Here is a 24392-nt window from a genome sequence, read left to right as displayed (position 1 = left end):
TAAGCTTTCGTGAGCTACAGCTCACTTCATCGGATGCACAGAGAGGAGGCTTGGCAGAGCCAGGAATTGGTCCTGGAATTAAATCCTGGCCCCATTGACTTCAGTGACAAAACTCCCATTGATTTCAGCTGGGCCAGGACTTCAGCTAGGTCTCTTGTGAGTTCCAGTTCAGTGTTCTATCCACTTGACTATCCAGCCTCTGTCTCCCCTGTCCCTACTGGTCTGATGAGGCAGAAGTGTTTTTTCACCTTCAGGGCATGCTGCAAGGCTCTGTTTGCCAAGGCTGTAGTTGGAGAGTCAGGCGGGATTCTTTAGTTGGAGTGAAGAGCTACTTTGGTTGCTTTCAGAGTAGCAGCCGTGTTAGTCTGTATCCGGATGAAGTGAGCTATAGCTCACAAAAGCTTATTCTCAAATAAATTTGTTAGTCGCTAAGGTGCCACAAGTACTCCTTTTCTTTTTTTTTGGGGGGGGGGGTTGCTTTGTCTAACACTGGGTTAACAGTTTAGTGAGGTTGGTTGTAAGTGAGCCTAGAGGTTGATGACACATTATAGAAATGTGAAAGATAAATACCTACCTAGTGCCCTATGTACACTACAATTCAAACCATGGTAACTAGAACGGTACTCCAACACTTTTCTTACTAGCAGTGCACTTGCATAATTTCTGTGTAGAGCAGGCCAATCTGAACAGTGATATTAGCCATTTGACAAAGCATACTATGTGCTCCGTAAATAGGCTTGGCAGAATTAGATTTTATTTTTTTAAATAATTTCAGTGAATATCATCCGTGGGGTTTTAAAGCATTTTTTTTTTTTCAATTTAAGTTTTCACTGTTGCAGGAAATTGTCAGGGGAGTCGTACAATAACTATTTAGTGATGGTAGACTTAAAACTAACTTTTTGAATCTATAACCATTACATTATAAATTGTCAACATCATATGTCAAAATACACAAACTAAATAGCTGAAATCAAACACTAAAGTTCTCAAGCAGCATTTTTCTTATTCTGCCTATCTGTAAATTTTAATGGAAATATTGTTTGTGGTTTGCATGTGTACAGTGAAACTGACATTTACCGATTAAAACCATAATCCTTCTGAGCCCATCTATAAAATAGCTTAGGGCACAGAGCAATCCTCTTCGAGGGCCGGGGAAATCCTGCTTAGGGCCAGTGCACAGACTGCTCTCAAACCCAGTGCCTGAGCTTGCAAGTAACTGAGAACCCTCCATTCTTATGAGAGTTGAAAGTTGTTGACGTATAATAGGCTTGGCCCGATAGTTTAAACTGTGAACGAAGAACTTGAAAGCTTTTTGCTGATACATTTTAGATTGTTTTCAGGTAAGAAATCGTTGTATTCATGTCTTAAATCTTTCACGGTACCATTTTAAGCATCTTGTATTTCAGGTGTGGAACCCTTTATAGAAGTTTATTTCAATATCAAGTACCACAATCTCTGAATACCATGACCATTTTCTCCCACAGGTCTTCTCTTTCCTCTGGTTCCCTTCTGTGTTATAACCTCCTGTAACTTATCCCAGTTAAATAACTTGCAAAAGATTTTAGCTCCAAAAATGGTCCTAGTTAGGAGGAGTAACTTATGCCTTGTTTAGCCAAAGAACTGTTTCTAGGTGAGGTTTGTGTGATTTGCATCTTACCATAAAGTTTTCAGTCTTCCAGTTTAAAAACGAAAACACAAACCAATCCCATGCTGAACTTTTATTCGGTAATCCTTCAAATGGGTGGGCAGTAAGCAGGTTGGGTCCTTTGTTGCAATGGTTAGATGCTTTTCCCATTATGCTATCACTGTGAATGTCCTTCTCTCTCAAAACCACAAATTTAGGGGAGATTTGGTTTGCACAAGATCTTGGTTTTCCCTCTGGTTTATTTTATTGAAACTTTATACCATGCAGGCAGCTTAGTTACTGGCTTTTTAAAAGCCAGTAATGTAATTAACATATTCATTTGGAGGTTTATATGCTTAGACACAATTCTTACTAGGGGAGTGAACCATGAATATGTTAGAATGGGGCAGGAAACATCTCATTAAATTTAATTAACTCAGCTCTGTACAAAATGTGAATAATTCCACTGGCTTTGAATTCTAACATGCATATTTTAAATCTGGCTCGTTTCTTGTGCTCAGAAGTTGCTCCAGGTTAGAATTTTTACTTTGGCTGAGAGGGTTTGCAGCAAAAACCTTAGTCTTCCCTTAATAAGAACTTACTTATACTACAAAAAGAAAAGGAGTACTTGTGGCACCTTAGAGACTAACCAATTTATAAGTACTCCTTTTCTTTTTGCGAATACAGACTAACACGGCTGTTCCTCTGAAACCTGTCATTACTTATACTATGCGCTCCTTTCAGTAAAAGGAAATCACTTCTCTGGCACCAAAGAAGTGTGGCACCAAAAATGGGGACAATACTGCTATGTTGAGTATGCTTCCTCCTCAATTGTTCTGCCATTCGATGGAGGCACATCGTTAATATATTTGTGTTCAGATGGAGTCAGTGCTGTTTAGCTTTGTGTTTCAGCATAAGTACTCAGTGTGAAGTTAGATTGGAACTGTAGAAGCAAGCAGGGATTATTAGATAGCTTCGTTAAGGACAGACAGATCTTTCTGACTTGATCACCAGTTTGAATCCAGCCCAGATTGGTAATGACCATAGCTGCTGCTGTTCCATGTTTGGCCTATTTTGGAAATGAGTTGCTGACGATAGATAATGAACAAGAGTGGTGACCGGTGTTAAAATTGGCAATCCCACTAGTGAGGCTGAGGATTGAATGGTTTCAGGATGTCTCCCTGGTCCAATTCAGCACAGTTACTTACATAATAAAGCTCCACTCTTCTTTCCCCAGTTGTATTAATCATTTTAGTAGCTCACAGCTTTCTTTTCCTCTCCCTTCTGCATACCAGAGTGGGGCCAACTAGCATTTGAAGTCAGTCTCTGCTTCCATCCATGACCACACCAAGCTCCTCCTCCTCCTTAAAAGGAGCACATCTTTTAGTTTGACGATCTGAGCTTTTGATCTTATGAAAACAGCATGTGCTTAGAGCTTGAAATATACCCTTAATACAGGCTTTGGAGAGGAGAGCTAGTTGAGAATCCAACTTGCACGTTGTATAAAGTCTACCCATTTAAATAGATTATGGACTTAACTGCATTGGGGCTTTGATTTAATCACTTCTAATGGATAACGCGCTTCAAAATCTGAAACATAGCGGGACTTGGCATCATTGCTTTTTCTCTCCTGCTCAGAAATGGCATCGGATGTTCCCTCTTTGGGTGCAGCAGTTGCTTCTGGGAACCCTGGACCTGGTACGCAGGCTGGAGTAGCCATTGTCCAGAGAACAAACAAGAGACGACCAGGGTAAGTTGTAATAACTAAAAACCCAGTAAGCTCTTTGAGACAGTGTCTGCTCCTTTGCAGAGCAATTTGTGTAACGTAGCAAGGAGTGGTCAGCCTTGTAATGAGGAAACTGCCTTTCCTTTGAAAGGATTTAACTACGCTGGAGTCGCGACAACACAGCCACGTTAACGTGCTGCCACGGCAGAGCTTTAACGTCGGTTGTGTAAACATACCCTTAGTCTATTTGTCTTGTTGTCTTTTATGCAAACCATATCCCCAAATGCCCTAAGTTAACATGATTCGAGTTAAAGGGTACGGTCAAAAGAAGGTGAGTTTCACGACGAAAGAGAAAAGATGTCTTCAGCCAAGGCTGGGAGTGACTTGGGGGTCACTGAAGCACAGATGTAAGGAGTCTGCTCCCGAATATGGTAGCTGCAAAGGAGAAAACACTTCTGCTGGTGCAGAGGCTGAGGCTGTGGGAAGGAATGGAGAATGCCGATCCACTGGCAAGGCTCCTGCGACGCCTTTCTGCTGAGACTCTGTAGGGAGAGTTTATTGTAGCAGTAGTGCTTACACTGCAGTTTAGTTTTGCTAAAATACCTTTGCAGGTTGCAGGGGCCGGGAAAGAGCCCTTGAATAGTTTCTCCTAAAATGCCCATTGCTGGTAAAATCCTCTTACTTTCAAGCTGACTAAAACGTTCCCCTAACAGCTTTGCTCTACGGCTCCAGCACAGGTCCCTCCCACTCTGCCTCCTGCTTGTTCCTTGCATTTTATTTACAGACTTGTATGCAGCTGAGCTGGTTCTGTATACTAGGTTCCAACTTGAAATGAAGCAAAGTGACAACTCTTTTCCCCCCTCCTATGCACACAAAAAGTGGTTACAGTCAAAATGTTGGCCCGTGTCTAACGCAGTGATGCCATCTAATATCACTAAGAATACGAACTGTACAGTTCAGACTTCACTAACTCGTTTTGTTTTCCTTTTTTAAGGAAAACATTTAAAATGTTTTAAGCTGGGCCTTAAAAACTTCTAAGGAAGGAGGTTCCACCACCTCCCTAGGTAACGCATTCCAGTGTTTCACCACCCTCCTAGTGAAAAAGTTTTTCCTAATATCCAACCTAAACCTCCCCCACTGCAACTTGAGACCACTACTCCTCGTTCTGTCATCTGCTACCACTGAGAACAGTCTAGATCCCTCCTCTTTGGAACCCCCTTTCAGGTAGTTGAAAGCAGCTATCAAATCCCCCCTCATTCTTCTCTTCCGCAGACTAAACAATCCCAGTTCCCTCAGCCTCTCCTCATAAATCATGTGTTCCAGTCCCCTAATCGTTTTTGTTGCCCTCTGCTGAACGTTTTCCAATTTTTCCACATCCTTCTTGTAGTGTGGGGCCCAAAACTGGACACAGTACTCCAGATGAGGCCTCATCAATGTTGAATAGAGGGGAACGATCCCGTCCCTCTATCTGCTGGCAATGCCCCTACTTACACATCCCAAAATGCCATTGGCCTTCTTGGCAACAAGGGCACACTGTTGACTCATATCCAGCTTCTCGTCCACTGTAACCCCTAGGTCCTTTTCTGCAGAACTGCTGCCGAGCCATTCGGCCCCTAGTCTGTAACGGTGCATGGGATTCTTCCGTCCTAAGTGCAGGACTCTGCACTTGTCCTTGTTGCATGGCGAAGGTGATCTCATGCCAAATGGCCTTCCGCACCATTGCACCCTCCATTTCTGACAAGTGCATATGGGAAGCCCCCTGTCTGAATTTCCTGGCTCTTCTCAGTGGTTACAGTAATGTCGGGTTGTTTTTAATATCAGTTTCAAACAAATTCTGCATCTTTCCAAGGTGCAGGTTGCAGGGCTGACACTGGATAACCAGCCTGAAAGGAGAAACCATCTCTGATAATGGTTGATCTTCTCCTGCTTCTGTTTTTCAGGCTTGATTTTGATGATGATGATGATGATGATGAAGGGAACAATAAATTCCTCAGGTGAGGCTGCTCTTTCCATTCATACACTCGTTAAAATATACAAAACTTATGGTAAAACATGAGGTGAAAACACTTTGCACGGGGAGGGCTTCCCTCCCAGCACTGGTGGGAGTGGGGTTGACCCCCTTTGGAGGAAGGCACAGCAGCCCTCCTTGGGCAGGGGGATGATCTGCAGTAACACAAGGTCTGTTGGATGGGGGTGGGGAGAACACAAATGGTCAGCATCTAGGGTAAGCTAATCAAAGCAAGGAGACTCAGATAAAATGGTTTCTCTTCACACATCCCTGGTGTGCTAAAGCACTAGAGATCTCAGCATACCAGGATGCAGGAGGACAGATACTGTTCTATCATATCGAAACCCACTGGAGTGAGCCAAAGAGACAGCGTTAACTGTCTGGAAACTGGACTGGTGTATTCATTCACACCATGCAGTGGTATTTGGGTAGCTTTCAGACAAGCAGACCAGATAGTGTCCTGTCATATGTTTGGTTGCTGTCCTCTGTGTTCGGGTATTCCTGCTAGAATGCCTAAAACAAAAATGTCTGCTAGTAGCAATTCTTGATGAGCCACGACAACACTGTTACTAGCTGTACAGTAATACATCACTTGGTTATTTCAGTTGATAAGATTAAGTATGGCACTGCAGAAACATCCCTGCTGGTGTAACGAAGTGGCTAATGGGGAAAAGCAAATGTGATTTAACTCCTTTTAGATCTTTTGAAGGCGAGTTAAGCAGCTGTTCAGTGTTTCCTTTGGGAATACAAGTCCAGCCTAATAGCATGTTTCTCCTATAACAAGGTCAAACCCTTTCGCTAATGAGCAGAGTTTCTATTACTACCCTAGCAATTTGCCATTCAATCTAGTGTACGGATGCTCTAGGTTAGCTTACAGCAGCCCCCTACTGCTGAGAACTCCCAGTGGCTGCAAACATCCCTGTTTATCATAATCCATATGGGAAGCCATGAAGATCTCATGTAATTAATCTGTAGTCCAGTTACATGGATTAGTTTTTTGGTTTAGACAACTCTAATGCAATTCTAGGATGCATTAGGCGAGGTATTTCCAGTAGATATGGGGAAGTGTTATTGCCAGCATACAAGGCACTGGTGAGACCTCTTCTGGAACACTGTGCTATTCTGGTCTCCCATGTTTTAGGAACATGAATTAGAACTGGAACCTGTAGCCCTTCTCTGCATGATCAGAGGAATGGAGAACTACCTGATGAGCGGAGACTTAAGGAACTTTGCTTGTTTAGCCTAACAAAATGAAGGGTGGGGGAAGGTATGATTGCTCTCTGTAAATACATCTGAGGGGTAAACACCAGGGAGGGAGAGGAGTTATTTAAGTTAAGGGCCAATGTTGGCACAAGAAGAAATGGATATAAACTGGCCATCAGTAACTTTAGGCTTGACATTAGATCAAGGTTTCTGACCATTAGAGGAGTGAAGTTCTGGAGCTGTCTTCCAAGGGGAGACATGGGGTAAAAAACCCGAACTTGTGTTAAGACTGAGGGGTGCCTACAATGTCATATGGCCCATCCACGACTGCTGTTAGCAAGTATTCTCCAACGGCCAGAGATGGGACACTAGAAGGCGAGAGCTCTGAGTTACTACAGAGAATTCTTTCCCAAATGTACGTCTGGTGGGTCTTGCCCACATGGTCAGGGTCTAAATGACTGCCATGTTTGGGGCCGGGAAGGAATTTCCCCCCAAGATTAGATTGGCAGAGACCCTGGGGGATTTTTTTCATCTTCCTTTGCTGCATGGGTCACGGGTCGCTTGCTGGTTTGAGTAAAAGGTGGATTCTCTGTAATTTTAAGTCTTTAAATCAAGATCTGAGGTCTTCAGTAACTCCAGCTAGAGGTTGTGGGCCTACCACAGGAGTGGGTGGGTGAGTTTCTGTGGCTTGCAATGTGCAGGAGATCAGACTAGATGATTGTGATGTTTCCTTTTGGCTTTAGAGTCTGAGTCTAATGAAGCTCAATATCCATATGTCAACTTTTCAATTTTTCCCAGATTGCATGGCATTTTGCTATGCAGTTTAATGCCATTTAGGCTTTGGAATGGCTAACAAGCATGACAATGGTTCCGGCTTCTTTATTTTTGTAGTGTATGTAGGATTTATCTACTGAATTCTAAGTCATTGACCTGATGAGGCTATGGGAGAAACTGCATCTTCAGAGCATAATTTAAGCCATTTTACTTACGACTTTCAGGCAGTGAGAGGTGGGTGATCTTGGTATGAGCTCACTCTTCTGCGTCACATGGAAGAAATGTAACTAATAGGCTTATTAATCTCTATGCACTTGGCAATGGGAAACAAAGCTATGACTTCACTATGTCGGGTTGTAACTTGTATTCTACGTAACTGGAGTATTTTTGTTTCAGCGTCTGGCTCTCCCACACAATTTAATCAGCTTGTTACTTTATTGTTGAAAAGGAATGACATGTAAGTATTTTAAAACATTTTTTCCTTTTCCCCCCTCCTAGATGTGATGATGATCAGATGCCAAATGATAAAGAGAGATTTGCCAGGTAAGAATTCACAGTACTGTGGTTGATAAAACCCACAAAGTCATACTGCTTGTATCTAGGGCACCTCACCTACCTGTTAGTGCATGTAGGTGCACCCTTCTCTTTTTTTGTGTTTTTCTGAGGAAAGTCTACATCTTGCACCAGGGAAGCTAGAAATCCTGCAAAATTGCTTTAGAGCAGTTTGATTGTAAAGGTATCAAACTAATTCAGTGTCTCTCTTGTTCAGCTGTCGATTAGGAGCCCCCAAATCTTGTAGAATCATAGAATATCAGGGTTGGAAGGGACCTCAGGAGATCATCTAGTCCAACCTCCTGCTCAAAGCAGGACCAATCCCCAATTTTTGCCCCAGATCCCTAAATGGCTCCCTCAAGGACTGAACTCACAACCCTGGGTTTAGCAGGCCAATGCTCAAACCGCTGAGCTATCCTTCCCCCCTAAAAATTGTATTTATAAAAATACAAGTGTGCAGCATGTTTGTAACAAACTGTACTTGTACAGTGTTTCCTTTTCTGTCTGTAGTATGCTCTGGGTGTTGTCTACTTGTATATTTTGTAGAGGAATTCTGCCAAAGTGGTGTGGATAAATGGGTTGGGTTGTTTTAGAGACCAGATAGTACAATAGCATTAGTAGAGAACTCTTTGACCTTGAAGTTTGAGGGAAGTGTCTGGTAGTGTTGGTGCCGTAGCACTCTTTCCTCGACTACAGCTGAAGTCAGTGGGAGCTGAGGGCGTTGAATGTCTTGCAGGAAGCTCTCTGCACCATCTAGAATTGGGTGCTGGCTCTGTTGTATTTCTCCAGTTGCCTTGGGCGCATTGAAGGGGCACCGCAGACTTAGAATGAAGATAATTTAAGCTGATTTGAAATGTTTAGTTTAAATGTTTTTTAATGTGACTTTGTAATTTTGCTAAACGTTTGAGTTTTATGTATGTTCTGAATGCTGTCTCCAGTCCACGTCTTCATTGTGAGAGTCCATTTTGTCTTCTGATTTTGCTAAACTCTTAGCCAAAATAAGCAACTCTAGAGCATTAGCATCAGTACATGCAATGACTTGTATTAAGCAACTAAATCATTCAGCTAGAGGTGGACCTGAACCAATGAATGCCCTAGATCTAAACGCTCCTGAACTTGGAGTTAAAATACAAACTTCAGGGTGTGGGGCTCGTCTCTGGGTACAAATTATGGCCATTTCTCAGTGTCAGAACTGCTTGTATTCCTTAGGAGAGAAAGCAAAGGATGTTACTTGTGTTTATAAAGAATTTCCGTTCACTAAAATCGCTGTGGGCGAAGGGCCTTGCAGTGTGGTGGGTCGTGGATCTTGAGATTCGGGGGTGCAGAGGAGGCAGGAATGGTACTGAACCTTCCATATGAAGCCCTTCTCAGGCAGAAGGACTATGTGTGTGCCAGTGTTGGGCCTCTGAAAGGGAAAAAGATTAAAAATGGTGTGCATGGGAGTGAGGCTTTGGCCCCTCACCCCTATTCGACTTCCTTGGGGAAGCGACAGTGTTCCAGCACTGGAGTTCTGTTGTCGCAGCAGCTCTGCATTTCCAGGTTTCTTTCCTAACTCCTTATTTCTGTGCGTTTACACAGGAGCGTCTTAATAACAAAAGTCTCAGCATGGAGAGCGAACACTCAACACCAGCCTCTTCAGGTCTATTATGGGCAGATTAAGATAATGCTATGGGCTCAACCTCACTGGGCTTTTGTACTTTGAGTTAATTGCCAATTCCCTTCAGTCAATGTTAACCAACCTGCACTGGCTAACCTGTGTTAAAAAGACCTCTTTCCCTAATGTAAACCTGGCCTTTGGTGGCTTTCAAAGAATCTTAAATATAATAAAAAAAGGCAGTCTTTAAGCATTATTGATGCATAATGTAGCACAGGTTCTCTTGGTATCATGTGTTGTGATATCCTAAGATTGTTCTACAGGGTCAGAACGTTAGCGCTCGAGTTGTATATACTATTTCAGTCCCTGACCCTTCCCAGGAGTTGAGTTAACTCTATAATACTCCAAGCCAGTGGTGCAGTGTTGCACATGGGGTCGTCTGGAAATTCATCTTGACCCTCTGCATGTGATCAACTTACGCCCTGAAGTATGAGATCAGGTTCTCCTTATCTTGGCATACCTAACTACAGATGTTAGCAGCGATGGACCTTCTAATTACCCAGGTTAAATCAAACAGCTACAGTCTTTAACCTCCACTCTTGTGGTTAAAAAATTAAACAAATAAAACAGTGGAGGCATTGAGGTTTAAAAGCGGCTAATGTGCAGGACCACTGTATCCAACATCATTCTGCATATCTTCAGCACTTAGTGTCTGTTCATTATTAATGTGTAAATAGATCCATTCTCTCCTGTACATGTTGACTATCAGGCAGCCAGCAAGATAGCAAGTTACTTCAAGTATAGAATAGGAGGTCTGCAAATACCTGGGTGTTACATTGATAAAGAGTAATCACACAACAGCAATCTGTGTAGAATTGGAAACTCTTTCACTACTGGTGGAATGGAAGAATGCAGTAAAGATTGGGGCTGGATAAAATATATATTTATACCACACATTTGATTGTGATACCCAGGGACTAAAGTCCTTTGTATCCGTGGAATTAACTTGCACCTATTTTGCCCATTAATCCATCTCTACTCGGACCTCTGAGCAGCTTTCATATGGCCACCATTTACCAGCAGAGTCTCTTCCCCACCCCTTCTTCCTCAAAGTATGTACTGAGTGAACCAGGGCTCGAAAGTCAAACATCAGCTGTTCAGTACAGGACTAATAACGGCTTTAAGGTCCAGTATATCACAGTTGGCCAGAAACTTAGATGCTCCACTCCAGGAACCCTAGGTATGTTTGGAAGAGCATGCTTTTTTAATGCCTGGCAAGCAGTGGGAGATGAAACATAAGATTGTAGCTCCCTGACTTATGGAGAACATTTAGTATCTGAAAACTTACAAATGTAGCTTTTGAATCATTATGTGGTACCTAAAGCAACATGGTCTGAAGGACAGAGAGGGTTGGAAAAAATACCGGCGAACTTTTCAAAGTGTTCCCCCCTCCGCCCCCCCCGACCTACTTTTCTCTAACAATGCTGTACAGGCATACATGTTGCTGTGATTATAAGGTTTCTGTAGGCCCCTTGTTTAGATGACTTGCACAGTACCTTTGTGGTTTCACTGCTCGTGCATAATGTGGTCGTCCCAAATGTCCCATCTCATCACACGGTGTCTGTGTATCTAACAGTGTTATAAAGGGCATTTGTGTCTTGGTCTCTGACTCTCTTGGCATTTGTGGGTGTCCTTGTATGCAAAGTCTGAGTGTCTTTTGTCTAGCTCACCAGTATGTTAACACTACGAATCAACAGGGTGCGTGTATTGATTAAAAATACCTTCTTTCTCATTACTTAGGGAGGTAAGTGTATTTTAATATGACTGAGAGTCAGGACTTCTGAGAGCTCTTCCCAGCTCTGCTGCTGATCTTCTGTGACCTTGGGCAAAATTATTTCTGTGCGCCCCAGTTTACCCATCTGTAAAAATGAGTGTAACACTTGCCTACCTTATAGGCTTGCTTGATGTTTTCAGAGTGCTTTGAGACACTTTGATAGAAGGTGCTAGATGAGTGTATAAAGCAATCCATTTAATGACCTCCTTGTTTTGTGATCTGTTTTTATTATAGAACAGATGTATCTATAGGTTGGGTTTCCTAATACATCTTCCCATTTTTTCATTTCTTTAAACTTTTTTCCATTTTTAGCTTAGTTCACTAATTTTATTTTTAGGTCTGATGATGAGCAGAGTTCAGCGGATAAGGAAAGACTTGCCAGGTAGGTAGGAGAATGAAGTTTTCAAGCATGGCAAAGCAGAGTACTTCCTCTCCTTGATGTTTCTGCGGGCATCCCCACTTTGTTTTTTCCTTATCTGCTGCAATAAAGGACTTGAAACTGGACAGACTTCTGGAAATCTGTGCAAAAGTGAAACTTCAAGCTGTATTCTCCTTGTGAAAACATCTTGCAATACCCTCAAAAGAATTTGTTTGCATCCAAACCCAGGCAGCATGAAGACTGCAGGGCAGAACGTGGCTGGGCCAGTGCTTTCACAGATTACTGTAGCTCTGCTAACTTCAGCCTTGGCAAGTAAAACCTCTCCTGCTGGACTGAGAGATGCTAGGTGCAACAATACTCAGTTTGTAAGCTCCTGCCATGTTGCGATGGTGCCTTTTACCACTGTATAAATAGATATCATAATTGCATTGGCCAGACTTCTTCTAAACGCAGTACCATGCCAAATGCTGGTTTGGTATATGGCAAAACAGAACGGGCACTGTGCTGTAAAAGAGTTAAGATTTTTTTTAAAAAAACTATGTTCTTGAGCAATCACTTCTCTTAAGTAATACACAGAATGATTACATGGGTTTGCATGTTTAGAGTTTATCAAGGTTCTGGTTGGCTTATTACATGCTGTCTAAGAAGCAGAGACACCTTCTGGAAGTGCAGCATTTCATAGTTGAAATATTTCTGACCCGATAAGAAAGATGTTCAGTGGCTTAAAGGAGGACCCCTAAGTGTGTCTATGGCGAAAGAGGGACTCATTAGCTGCTTGTGTAGACTGTAGAATGCAGTACTTCCAGGAGTCCTTGTTCTTCTTTAATTAAACAGTGACCCCACAATCTCTCTTTACGGCTGTCTTGCAAAATCCTTCTTGTTGGGAAGAGGCTTTTGCAATGGGGCAAGTAAAATATCATTAGTTGATTTCCCCCCTCCCCCCCCCATTATTCTGACAGAAAGGGTAGGTGAGTAACACATGTCTGGGCAGGTAAATTTTTGTTGCAGCTATGGAAGGCTGAATTAAAGGTGAATGGGATAGTCAAAGCACTGTGCCGAACGCTATTCCCCTTTCAGCAAAAGGCAAGTCCCTATTAAACAGCTGCATAAGCCTACGGTGACACTCCATTTTTAAATTTTTTTTTCCCTTTTTCATCTATTGTATTTAGTTCCTTTTTACTGTTTCTTCCACTTGCTGTCATCCATCCAGTTTCATCTCCCATCGTGTGATTCCTTGCATCTGATCCACTCTCTTTGCACCGCTAACCAATCTTTCCTATAGGAAACCTGGCATTATGTTCTGGTTTGAAAAATCCACCTTCATAACCCAACTAAATTACACTTGGTCCATAAATGCAACATGTGAACACATGCTAGCCTCTACCCTGCGGGGGCCAATAGGGAATGTCCCTCAGGAGCAGACAGATTCCTGAGAGGCATGTTAAATCCACTAGTGGGATCAAATCAAGGAGCGTTAGTTGTAATGCATCTCTAGGAATCTGTACCGCCGCATTGGCGGTAAGGTGGTGGGACACGAGGTACAGGTATGTGTGTCACAGGTAAGGACGGTGGGCCGCTTGTAGAGTTCACTTTGTTTTATACTAGAGATGAAATTGCCTCTCAAAAAAATTAGCAAGCCATAGTGCCTAATGGTCATATATCTGAAACTCCAGCAGTGGACAGAAATTACATTTACAACCAGTCTACGGCCTCTTTATGTGTCCAGCATGGTGAAAAAGGTGCCTTAGTGTAACTGAGAATCAGGCCTGTAGAGTTCACTTATTTCAAAGGAGAATCACCACAGTAACTGTGTGGAAACCTATATTACCATTGTGGGTTACTGGTTTTCTGCAGAGCTGTGCTCTTGAACAGCTGTAGAGAGCTTCCCGTGTTGAAGTAGCTTAGCCCTAACTTACTGTCCTTTGCAAGACTTCTTGAATAAATATAATTTAGAGCAAGGTGCTCTTGTGTTTGGCAAAGATGTCCTGGCTCTAGCTTTTCTCCCTTGCACTTGTTTTTCCCGTGTTCTTTCATGCATGCCCAGCATGGGAGGCTTTTGCAGCCCTTCTAACTTCTGAAGACCCTGGCGCATCTTTCAGTTTTTCGCTCCGGCCTGGCGGGAACCCAGGAAGGGTTGACGTGGCAAAAGAGCTGAGCCGTTTGGCTCTTCTAACCTCTCCCCATCTGCTTTCCCAGGGAGAATCACAGCGAGATAGAGCGCAGGCGTAGGAACAAGATGACCGCCTACATCACGGAGCTGTCAGACATGGTACCCACCTGCAGCGCCCTGGCTCGCAAGCCTGACAAGCTGACTATCTTGCGTATGGCTGTGTCTCACATGAAGTCCTTGCGGGGCACTGGCAACACCTCCACCGATGGCACCTACAAACCCTCCTTTCTCACTGATCAGGTCTCTGCTTTTTTTGCTTCTAAGGACAGATTGAAAGAGCTCAATGTGTAGCTGAGCCAGAGGGCGATTAATGTTGGGGAGACCTAAGAGCTTAAAGGTAGCTGGTGGGTGACGACTGTCTCGCCACTGGGTTAAGAACGTGTCTGTTCTGTATGCAGGAACTCAAACACTTGATTCTAGAAGCAGCCGATGGCTTTCTGTTCATAGTGTCTTGTGAGACCGGAAGGGTGGTATACGTCTCGGACTCGGTGACTCCCGTCCTGAACCAGCCGCAGTCCGAATGGTTCAGCAGCACCCTGTATGACCAGGTTCATCCTGATGACGTGGACAAACTGAGGGAGCAGCTGTCCACTTCGGAGAACGCTCTGACAGGTAAAGCAGCCTGCTGTGGAAACTCTGCCATGCTGACAATTCCCAGAATTTGTAGTGCGCCCATTGGTCTGGCGTGTGGGTGATTCTGTGAGGCTAGAACTGGGTCGTTAACATTCCTGATAAGAGGAACAGACCACCCTGGACCTCTAACAAAGATCCTGAGGATGCATCAGAAGATGCATATAGGCTGAATTTCCATTGTTCTCCTTGTTCGTGGTGCCAAATCTGTTACCAGGAGGGGGATGCTACTACTCCCCTGTTAAAGCATTGAATCCCTCACTCCATCCTCAAATATGCATGAACATGTGACAGACACTACCTTGCTATCTGAGAAGTGGATGGGATACCAAGGAACTCTTGAACAATGTGCCTTGATCTGCTCAAGCCGTTTGAGTGATGAGGCCTTTCCTTTTACCCCTCGAGCATCAGGGCTGACCATAATGCTGTCAGCTTCTGGAGCAGGGGACCAGCTTCTGCAGGAAGATGCAGATCAAGAGCCAGTCTTTAGTTTCAGTGTCACGAGGGAATTATCCACTGCTGTGTCCTATTTTAAAGCTGGTTAAGTAATAGCTGCTGCTTAGGAAATTACGTGGTGCCTGGTGCGCTGTCTGGTGTATCCTGGTGATACTGAGTGACGATCCCAGAAGTTGTCCTGCAAAACAGCGTCACTTTGCTTGTCTTTTTCCCCCTCAGGTCGAATCCTTGATCTAAAGACTGGGACAGTCAAGAAGGAAGGCCAGCAATCCATGAGAATGTGCATGGGCTCAAGGAGATCTTTCATATGTCGAATGAGGTAATACGGGGAATCCGATAGGAGATCTGGTTGCATGAGCCCCTGGCTAAACCTGTGAACTGGCTGCTTAACAAATATCGGAGCAGTTAAGCTTTTCTTTGGCTCTTTCAGCCTTCTCAGGTTCGATGAGATGGAAGGTTGCTCTGTAAAACCTGATTTCCGAATGGGGTTCAGCTCTAAAACAGACTCTTACTTTTCCCACCCTGTGTTAAGGGGATTGTACAGCTCTCCGAGATATAACCACAGGCAGCTCAGGAACTCCAGGCTCTGTTCAAGCTCTGCCATTGACTTGCTCTGACCTTGGGCAGGTCACCTAGCCCTCTGCTTCAGTAAAGTAGGGCTAGTTACCCACAAGGGGCGGTAGCGATGTCCGCTTCTCCTGCTGATGTAGCACTGGCTACACCGAAAATTCAGCCGGTGTCATGGTATTGCTCAGGGGTGTGGATTTTTCACACTCTCCAGTGACATTGTTATACTGACGTAAGTTTGTAGTGTAGACCAGGGCTCAATTCATGTTTATAAAGCATTGTGGAATCTTGAATAAAAGGGCAAAGTGTCTTATTTACAGTCTTTATCGTTGGGGTTTAAACTTTTTCCCCCTCTTGACTGGTCCAGGTGTGGCAACAGCTCAGTGGATCCAGTCTCCATGAATAGGCTCAGCTTCATGAGGAACCGATGCAGGTAAACTGCAGGGATCACATTTAAAGATGATATGTATGAGTCTCACACCACACTGAGTAACAAAGTAAAAAAAAAAAAGTACCTTAGAGCGGTTTGGGATGCGTGGTCCGTAACGCATATGTGAGACGGTATAGCACAGCCTATTTGAGTGCTTCAGTACAGAGAGACCTTAGCAATGCCACTTTCCACAAGACCCTGTTAATGTGCAGATTCAAGCTTCAAACCATAATTCTATGCAGTGTATAGATTAAAGCTGCAGCGGTAGAGCACAGGTTGAGATTCTGTTCCCTTAGGCTTTAATATATTTTATATTTTGAAGACCATACTTTTAAAGGACATTAAGGCAGGCTCAGATGTCTTCAGTCCCTGGAAATTACAGCACATGAAATAGCTCATTCAGCAAGCATCTGACCTTAAGAACATAAGACCGACCTTACTGGGTCAGACCAGTGGTCTGTCTAGCCCAGAGTCCTGTCTTCTGACAGTGGCTGGAGCCAGATGCTCCAGAGAGAATGAATAGGACAGGGCAGATCTTCAGTGATCTATCCCCTGGCATCCAGTCCCAGCTTCCGGCATTCAGAGTCTTAGGCTTGGTCTGCACTACAGAGTTACAGAGTAGCAGCCGTGTTTGTCTGTATTCGCAAAAAGAAAAGGAGTACTAGTGGCACCTTAGAGACTAACCAATTTAGTCACGAAAGCTTATGCTCAAATAAATTGGTTAGTCTCTAAGGTGCCACTAGTACTCCTTTTCTTCTTACTACAGAGTTAGGTCAATATAAGGCAGTTTAGGTTGACGTAACTCTGTGTCTATGCTACGACGTCACTCCCGCCAATGTAAGTCACCCACTACCCCAATCTAATACCTCCACCTCCATAAGAAACATAGCACTTAGGGTGATGTAGTTAGGGCAGTGCAGTGTCTGTGTAGACACTGCATTATGTACATCACCTTTTGGCAGTCAGCCCCATGTGTGGCTCACAGCTCGGAACCCCTCACCCCCCCCACGCCCTGGGGCTGACAGCCCGAGCTGTTTGGGACACCCAGCGCATGGGGTTGCATCCCTGACCATCTTGGCTAACAGCCATCGATGGATCTAAATTAGGTGTCATTGGGCATGTAGGCTCAGGGACTGCACTCCCTCCCTGTAGACCCTTCATTTCAGTTATTTAAAGAATCCAAAATGAGTTGAGCCTCTTAAACATATAAAGAATAATCTTAATTGTTTTGTCTTCTCTAGGAGTGGCTTGGGTGCAGTGAAAGATGGGGAGCCCCATTACGTGGTGGTGCACTGCACGGGGTATATAAAAGCCTGGCCCCCAGCGGGTAAGGAATTATGCCAACTCCTTGAAATATTCAAGTTACCAAATCTGCTCTTAAGCCAGTGTGTGTTACTAGCATGTTCTTGTGTCCCTTCTGTGCATGCACCTCGCTTTCAGACCACCCATGTCTCTAAGCAGGGATGTTTGGAGACACATTTCAAAATCCATAGAGAACTAAAAAGGGTGCCGAACTCTGCTGAATCAGTTCCTATAGGTCTGGGGTTTTATAGAAGGATGGGACGTTCCTGATGGTCGGGCGAGCAGGTCTCGCTTTCAGAACACAGTCCGCTAGAGAATCTGGGGCTGAAACTAGACTCCTTTCCTTTGACTTTCATATAACACTTCGAGTAAGTTGAAAACTGCACAGGCATTGAACGTATTTTTAACCTGTCAGTCCCTTTTGACTAAGAGAAAGTGATTGGCAACAACATAACAGTAAGGCGTGAAATATTGAAATCAGAGCTGCTTCTCTTGCTGCTTCCTCTGTGGAATTAGGGGCTTCTGGTTCGCTTGTCATGCTGTAATTTCTTAAACATTCTCTCATCTTTTGTCTCAGGTGTCTCATTGCCAGACGATGACCCAGATGCTGGCCAGGGGAGCAAATTTTGTCTTGTGGCCATTGGCAGACTACAGGTGAGTAGAAACTTTGTCATTCAGTGGGAATGTGGTGATGCTGAGAATTAAACCACTTTCCTATTTTCTCTCCAAGGTCCTTGACCAGTATACTCTCTCCATACAGCCTGTCTGTGTTCCTTCCCGCTCAACCGTGTCATCTGTGGGTCTAGATAAAGCAAACACAAAAAATCTCTGGAGAATAAAACTGTCCACAGCTCTGATTTGCAAAGCCTACAGAAACTTAGCTATGGATTTCCCACAAGCCCAGCACAGCACTCTGAAACCTGCCAGGTGCATTCTGGGAACTGACATGCCAGCAAGTGCACTGAATGCCCCATCTGGCTTCACAATTCCTACCCTCTATCTCATGCTGGCATTTCAACTCATGGGGGTGTTGTGAGCATCACTGCCCTTTGGAAATGTGCAAATGGCTGTATAAATATTTAATTAGCCTTTGAATTGGGTATGGATTTACCTGGGCTCAGATGCAGCTTTATTCCACCTTTCTGACATACCTTATTAAACAGGAATGTCTCTATCTGCCACCTGTACCTCTCTAAGCAGCGATGCCTGCTTCATGGTTCAGTGGGAGAAAATTCTGTTCAACCAAGCTAAGCACCTATTGTATATGTTGGCTAGGAGGGCACGTTTGCACTTCTGAGTGGCTTTCTGTAAAGCTGAAACTGAATCTAATGGTGCAAAATCTGTCTTGCTTTTCAGGTCACTAGCTCACCCAACTGCACAGACCTGAACAGCATTTGTCAGCCAACTGAGTTCATCTCCCGACACAACACTGAAGGCGTTTTCACTTTCGTAGATCACCGCTGCGTGGGTACAGTTGGCTACCAACCACAGGTGAGAAACGGTAGACGCTTCCCAGTGTAGAGTGCTGCAATTCAAACCGGCTTCCCCTCCTCCTCCTCGCTCCACATGTCATGGCTTTGGTTGTCTGATAGAACTGAGCTAAAACAAATTAGTGCTTAAGTATTGACCCAGCCATCAATTTCAGCTCCACTAGTTGCTTAGAAAACAATGAAAGGTGACAAATCTGAGGAGCTGTCCCAGATTGAGGTGTCAATAGAGGGAAGTTTTGAAACGCATCAGTACATTAAACAGTAATAAGTCACCAGGACCAGGTGGTATTCACCCAAGCATTCTAAAGGAGCTAAAATATGAAATTGCAGAACTACTGAGTGTGGTATGTCCCCTATCACTTAAATCAATTTCAGTACCAAACGACTGGAGGATCGCTAATGTGACACCAATTTTTAAAAAAGGCTCCAGGGGTGATCCTGTCAGATACAGGCCGGTAAAACTAATTTCAATACCAGGCAAATTGGCTGAAAGTATAGTAAAGAACAGAATTATCGAACACCTAGATAAACACGATTTGTTGGGGAAGAGTCAACACAGCTCTTCTAAAGGGAAATCATGCCTCACCAGTCTACTGGAATTTCTTTGAGGGTGTCAACAAAGATGTGGACAAGGGTGATCCAGTGGGTATAATGTACGTGGACTTTCGGAAAGTCTTTGACAAGGTCCCTTACCAAAGGCTCGTAAGCAAAGTAAGCAGTCATGGGATAAGAGGGAAGGTCCTCTCATGGATCAGTAACAGGTTAAAAGACAGGAAACAATGGTTAGGAATAAATGGTCAGTTTTCAGATTGGAGAGAGGTAAATAGCGGTGTTCCCCAGGAATCTGTACTGCGATCAGTGGTGTTCAACGTGTTCATAAATGATCTGGAAAAAGGGGTAAACAGGGAGGTGGCAAAGTTTGCAGATGATACAAATTTACTCAAGATAGTTAAGTCCAAAGCAGACTGTGAAGAGTTACAAAGGATCTTACAAAACTGGGTGACTGGGCAACAGAACAGTAGATGAAATTCAGTGTTGATAAATGCAAAATAGTGCATATTGGAAAACATAATCCAACTGTACATACAAAATGGAGTCTAAATTAGCTGTTACCACTCGAGATCTTGGAGTTGTGGATAGTTCTCTGAAAACATCCGCTTTGTGTGCAGCGTCAGTTAAAGTGAACAATGTCGGGAACCATTAGGAGAGGGATAGATAATAAGACAGTAAATATCATAATGCCACTCTAAATCCCTGGTGTCATAAATATAAAGGGAAGGGTAACCACTTTTCTGTATACAGTGCTATAAAATCCCTCCTGGCCAGAGGCAACATCCTGTAAAGGGTTAAGAAGCTCAGCTAACCTGGCTGGCACCTGACCCAAAGGACCAATAAGGGGATAAGATACTTTCAAATCTTGAGGGGGGGACAGGTTTTTGTTTGTGCTCTTTGTTTATGTGGTGTTCTCTCTCGGGACTGAGAGAGGCCAGACAGAAATCCATCTTCTCCAACCCATCCTAATCCAAGTCTCCAATATTGCAACCAGCATAGGTAAGCCAGACAAGGCGGATTAGTTTATCTTTTATTTTATGTGAATTTCCTCTGTGTTAAGAGGGAGGTTTATTCCTGTTTTCTGTAACTTTAAGGTTTTGCCCAGAGGGGGGATCCTCTGTGTTTTGAATCTGAATACCCTGTAAAGTATTTTCCATCTTGATTTTACAGAGATGATTTTTCCCTTTCTTTTTTTAATAAAACCCTTCTTTTAAGAACCTGAGTGATTTTTCCATTGCTCCAAGATCCAGGGGTTTGGGTCTTTGATGATTTTGTAACCAATTTTTAACCTAAGCTGGTAAGAATAAGCTTAGGGGGTCTTTCATGCGGGTCCCCACATCTGTACCCTAGAGTTCAGAGTGGGGAAGGAACCCTGACACATGATATGCCCACACCTTGAATGCTGTGTGCAGTTCTGGTCATCCCATCTCAAAAAATATATATTAGAAACGGGAAAACTACGGAGAAGGGCAACAAAAATGATGCCAGGGTGTGGAACAGCTTCTGTATGAGGCGAGATTAAAAAGACTGGGACTGTTCATCTTGAAAAAGAGGCGACCAAAGCGGGATAGGACGGAGGTCTGTAAAATCATGACCGGTGTGGAGGAAGTGAAGAAGGAAGTGTTATTGACCTCTTTGTGTAACACAAGAACTGGGGTCACCCGATGAAATTAATAGGCAACAGATTTAAAACAAAGGAAGTATTTCTTCACACAACGTGCAGTCAACCTGTGGAACTCATTGCCAGGGGATGTTGTGAAGGCCAAAACTATAACAATTCAAAAGAAGAATTAGGAGGATAGGTCCATCAATGGTTATTAGCCAAGACTGTCAAGGATGCAATCCCATGCTCTGGGTGTCCCTAAGCCTCTGACTGCCAGAGTCTGAGACTACCAGAGGATGGATCCCTCAGTAATCTGTTCTGTTCATTCCCTTTGAAGCATTTGACATTGGCCATTGTCAGAAGACAGGACTCTGGGCTAGATGGAGCATTGGGATGACCCAGCATGGCCATTCTGATGTTCTTGTGTAACACAGATCAGTGGAGGGAGGTGGATCTGGCATATATTTAGAGCAAATTTGATTAAGGCAAGGTCTTTGACTCCACTTTTGAGTTACAAATTAAACATCAGGGTCAACTGCTGTGGTGCTGTGTTTTGTAAAAGTGCATCAATTCCTAAAATAGGTGGGTGTCCTGATGTTTTTGTCCCAGAGAGTTGTATGTGAGAGTTGTAAGCATTAGTCGAAAGTGGAGCTATTCGAGCAGGCCAAAAGCAGGGAATTTGCTTATTAAGTGCAGACTTTTTTATTCCTTTCCTCTCCAAAATTAGGAACTCTTGGGGAAAGACATTGTGGATTTCTGCCACCCGGAAGACCAGCAGCTTTTGCGAGACAGCTTTCAGCAGGTAATATATTTAGCCACCGTGGCTGCTTACAACTTGATATGCATCCAGGTTGTAAACCAATATTCCTATTGGCCGTCTGCTGTGCAGTGGAACTAAACTGGTTTAGATTTTTATCAAGGCAGGAATCACACCTTACTGGCCTTAAATTTCTCAGTTACTGAGTAGCATACATTTGAATAGATTATTAAACACAGGAGAACTTGCTAACATGCAAAATGAAACTAGGTGGGTTTGTGTGTCTAATTTATTTTTGAATTCCTCCTTTTGCTGCTAGTTGTCTGAGACCAGAGATGTGAGTACAAAGTCTTGACATCAAGGCCATGCTTCAGTGGCTGTGTTTTAACACCAGTTCATCTGCCTTGCCATGCGTAAGGTGTCCAAACTTTAAATGGATGTGGCTTGCTGGCCCTCTTGATGTTGTTACTCTCTCCTCTGAGGGCGCTTGACTTGGCAGGGCAGGAAAGACTCCACTACTGATGATTCTGAAAAGCGGCTCCTCATTCATTTGACCCAATAGTAAGAATTATAAACAGCGGACAATCTTTGGTTGCTGGAGAAATGAACTTTTTTGTTGTTGTTTTCATATATTCCATTGCTGCAAAAAGCATTAATTGAAGGCATAAGAAAATGCTACATTCCACTCCCATATCATCATCCTGGGAAGTCAGACCATTGGAGGAATATTAAGAGTTGAAAAGAATAGAGTAGTTGTATTTTGACGGGGAAGCAAGGTATGATATTATAGCCTTCTGACAAAGAATGCCATAGTCAGCTGCTAGCAGGGTGGGTGTTTGCTTATAAACAACACTGTTCTCAAACGTCTTTTTATCAGGTATTACTGATGGCGTTAAATTTTTCTAGGTGGTGAAGTTAAAAGGCCAGGTTCTGTCAGTCATGTTCCGATTCCGGTCCAAAAACCGTGAATGGCTCTGGATGAGAACCAGCTCCTTTACCTTCCAGAACCCCTACTCAGATGAGATTGAGTACATCATCTGTACCAACACCAACGTTAAGTATGTACATGGCAATGGCTTTCAATCCATGAGCACTTTCAGCGATAGCATATGCACTTTGCCTGATCTAGTGCCTCCCAATATGACCAGCTACACAGACCGGATGCTTTACGAGCTCGGGTTCTTCCACCATCACCCCCTCTTTCTCCCCCCTCACCCCCCCAAGCTTCTGTGCTTTCTTAAAAAAATCACTCACTACACTGGGCAGTATCCTGACAGTGGTGTAGTGCGTGCTATGAAATGCTTTTAATATGCATAACATGGAATTCTTTTGGATGCTCAGTTGGGAGTTTAGGGAGCTGTCAAAATTCAGTTGTTTAACTCCTTAACTTGCTGGTGGTGCATGGACTCTTCAGGCTGTTTATCTGCATTTGGAGTGTTAATACTAGGACGGTGTATTTTAATGTAGCACTTGGCTTCCATGGCAGCAGGACGAGGCATGGATAGGTTGGGGCCCGGATTTGCTTGAATGTGAGCAGGAAAATCCTCAGCTGACACTAGAAAGTAAATATTGACTTTGGTGTTGTCTGCTTGCTTCAGTAGCTCATCCTAGAGTCAGGAAAGAATCTCCCCTAATTGTGACACTGCAGTAAAAATTGTGCTCTCTCTGTTACTATCTTCACAACCCACCACCCGTTCCCTTCTTGGCCATCATGGCATGGCAATTCTGTGCCATAGTTGGCTCTCCATTGTGGGTAGTCAAGGGATGCTGCCTCTTCCTAGGGGGAGCACGAGGCTCTTTATACAGGCCTGGCACTTGAGATCCTGAGAGGGAACGTTCGAGTCTGGCAGGCACGTATCTTGTAGTTGCAGAGCTAGTATTAGCCTTAAAGGACATCTGCCCAGCTGGACAAGAAGCAAGCCAGGCCAGCTGAGTTGGATGTTCAGGATCCCTTCTGGACCTTTCTCAATCACGCTGTACAGTCAGCAGTACACCTTATCCACGCACCAGTAGGAGAAACCCAGTCTAATCAGACTCCCTTAAAAAGATTCAGAGCAATATTAATCCGGTCCCTCTAGGGGCTTCCCTTTGGTTCTAGACCACCAAGGTATGAGCACAGGGTAAGGATCCAAGAATCTGTATTTTAATCATGCCTCTGATGTGCACTTAGCTTTTCCTGGCATTAGAGGCATCTCTTTGACTGTATTCTCTCCTCCTCTTATTCAGTCCACATAAATCCATTCCCATTTCCATACTCCAGCTTCCAAATATACCACGCAAGTTCAGACCAGAAAAGCACAGCTGTGCATCAGATAGCATATGGTGCACTCCAGCTGCCTGGCTCTTCGCTAAGTGCACTGTGCTTAGTTTTATTTTTCACAGACCCAAGTACTCTCTGCTGGGCAGAAGCAACAGCGTTTAAAACACATGTTGAGAGATACCAGATTTTTCTACCTTACGGGAAAGCTTGTTAAAGTTGAGTTACATTCCCCTATACAGACTTCACGACTAGACAGAAGCGGAGCCCAGAGGCTGTTTCTAGGGTTTATATTAGGGTTAACAGTGGCCCCTTACTGAGAGCATCCTGCTCGATCCATGATTTATTTACTGACTCAAATGGTAAGTCATGTATGCTTTAGGCCAGACAATCTTGGGAGTGCTGATTATTTGAGATGTATGTAAGACTGGTGAGGCTTCCAGTGTACACAAATTTAATAGCTTTTCTTCCTGCTGCGTATCTT

General features: G+C 43.8%; 1 protein-coding gene across 3 annotated transcripts in view; it reads left to right on the top strand.

Moving 5' to 3' along the window:
- The window catches only part of ARNT (aryl hydrocarbon receptor nuclear translocator), a 43117-nt gene that overhangs the window by 7179 nt on the left and 11546 nt on the right, over positions 1 to 24392 (top strand). The window contains exons 1-14 of one of the 3 annotated variants that reach the window (XM_048827889.2): positions 900 to 1340; positions 3263 to 3374; positions 5291 to 5344; positions 7834 to 7878; positions 11653 to 11697; positions 13891 to 14104; positions 14263 to 14476; positions 15170 to 15269; positions 15885 to 15950; positions 17189 to 17274; positions 17827 to 17903; positions 18606 to 18740; positions 21622 to 21696; positions 22558 to 22709. In XM_048827889.2, coding sequence (XP_048683846.1) covers positions 3265 to 3374; positions 5291 to 5344; positions 7834 to 7878; positions 11653 to 11697; positions 13891 to 14104; positions 14263 to 14476; positions 15170 to 15269; positions 15885 to 15950; positions 17189 to 17274; positions 17827 to 17903; positions 18606 to 18740; positions 21622 to 21696; positions 22558 to 22709 — 1373 coding nt within the window. In that variant the 5' untranslated portion in view covers positions 900 to 1340; positions 3263 to 3264. Of the gene's footprint in view, positions 1 to 899; positions 1341 to 3262; positions 3375 to 5290; positions 5345 to 7833; positions 7879 to 11652; positions 11698 to 13890; positions 14105 to 14262; positions 14477 to 15169; positions 15270 to 15884; positions 15951 to 17188; positions 17275 to 17826; positions 17904 to 18605; positions 18741 to 21621; positions 21697 to 22557; positions 22710 to 24392 lie in introns of those variants that run through there. The other 2 variants (XM_048827888.2, XM_048827890.2) reach the window with 2 other exon arrangements.

The sequence above is a fragment of the Caretta caretta genome, chromosome 24 (genome assembly GCF_965140235.1).
Source record: "Caretta caretta isolate rCarCar2 chromosome 24, rCarCar1.hap1, whole genome shotgun sequence".
Classification (NCBI taxonomy): Eukaryota; Metazoa; Chordata; order Testudines; family Cheloniidae; genus Caretta; species Caretta caretta.
Note: the sequence above shows the minus strand (reverse complement) of the source record. Positions and strands in the feature narration are given on the sequence as shown.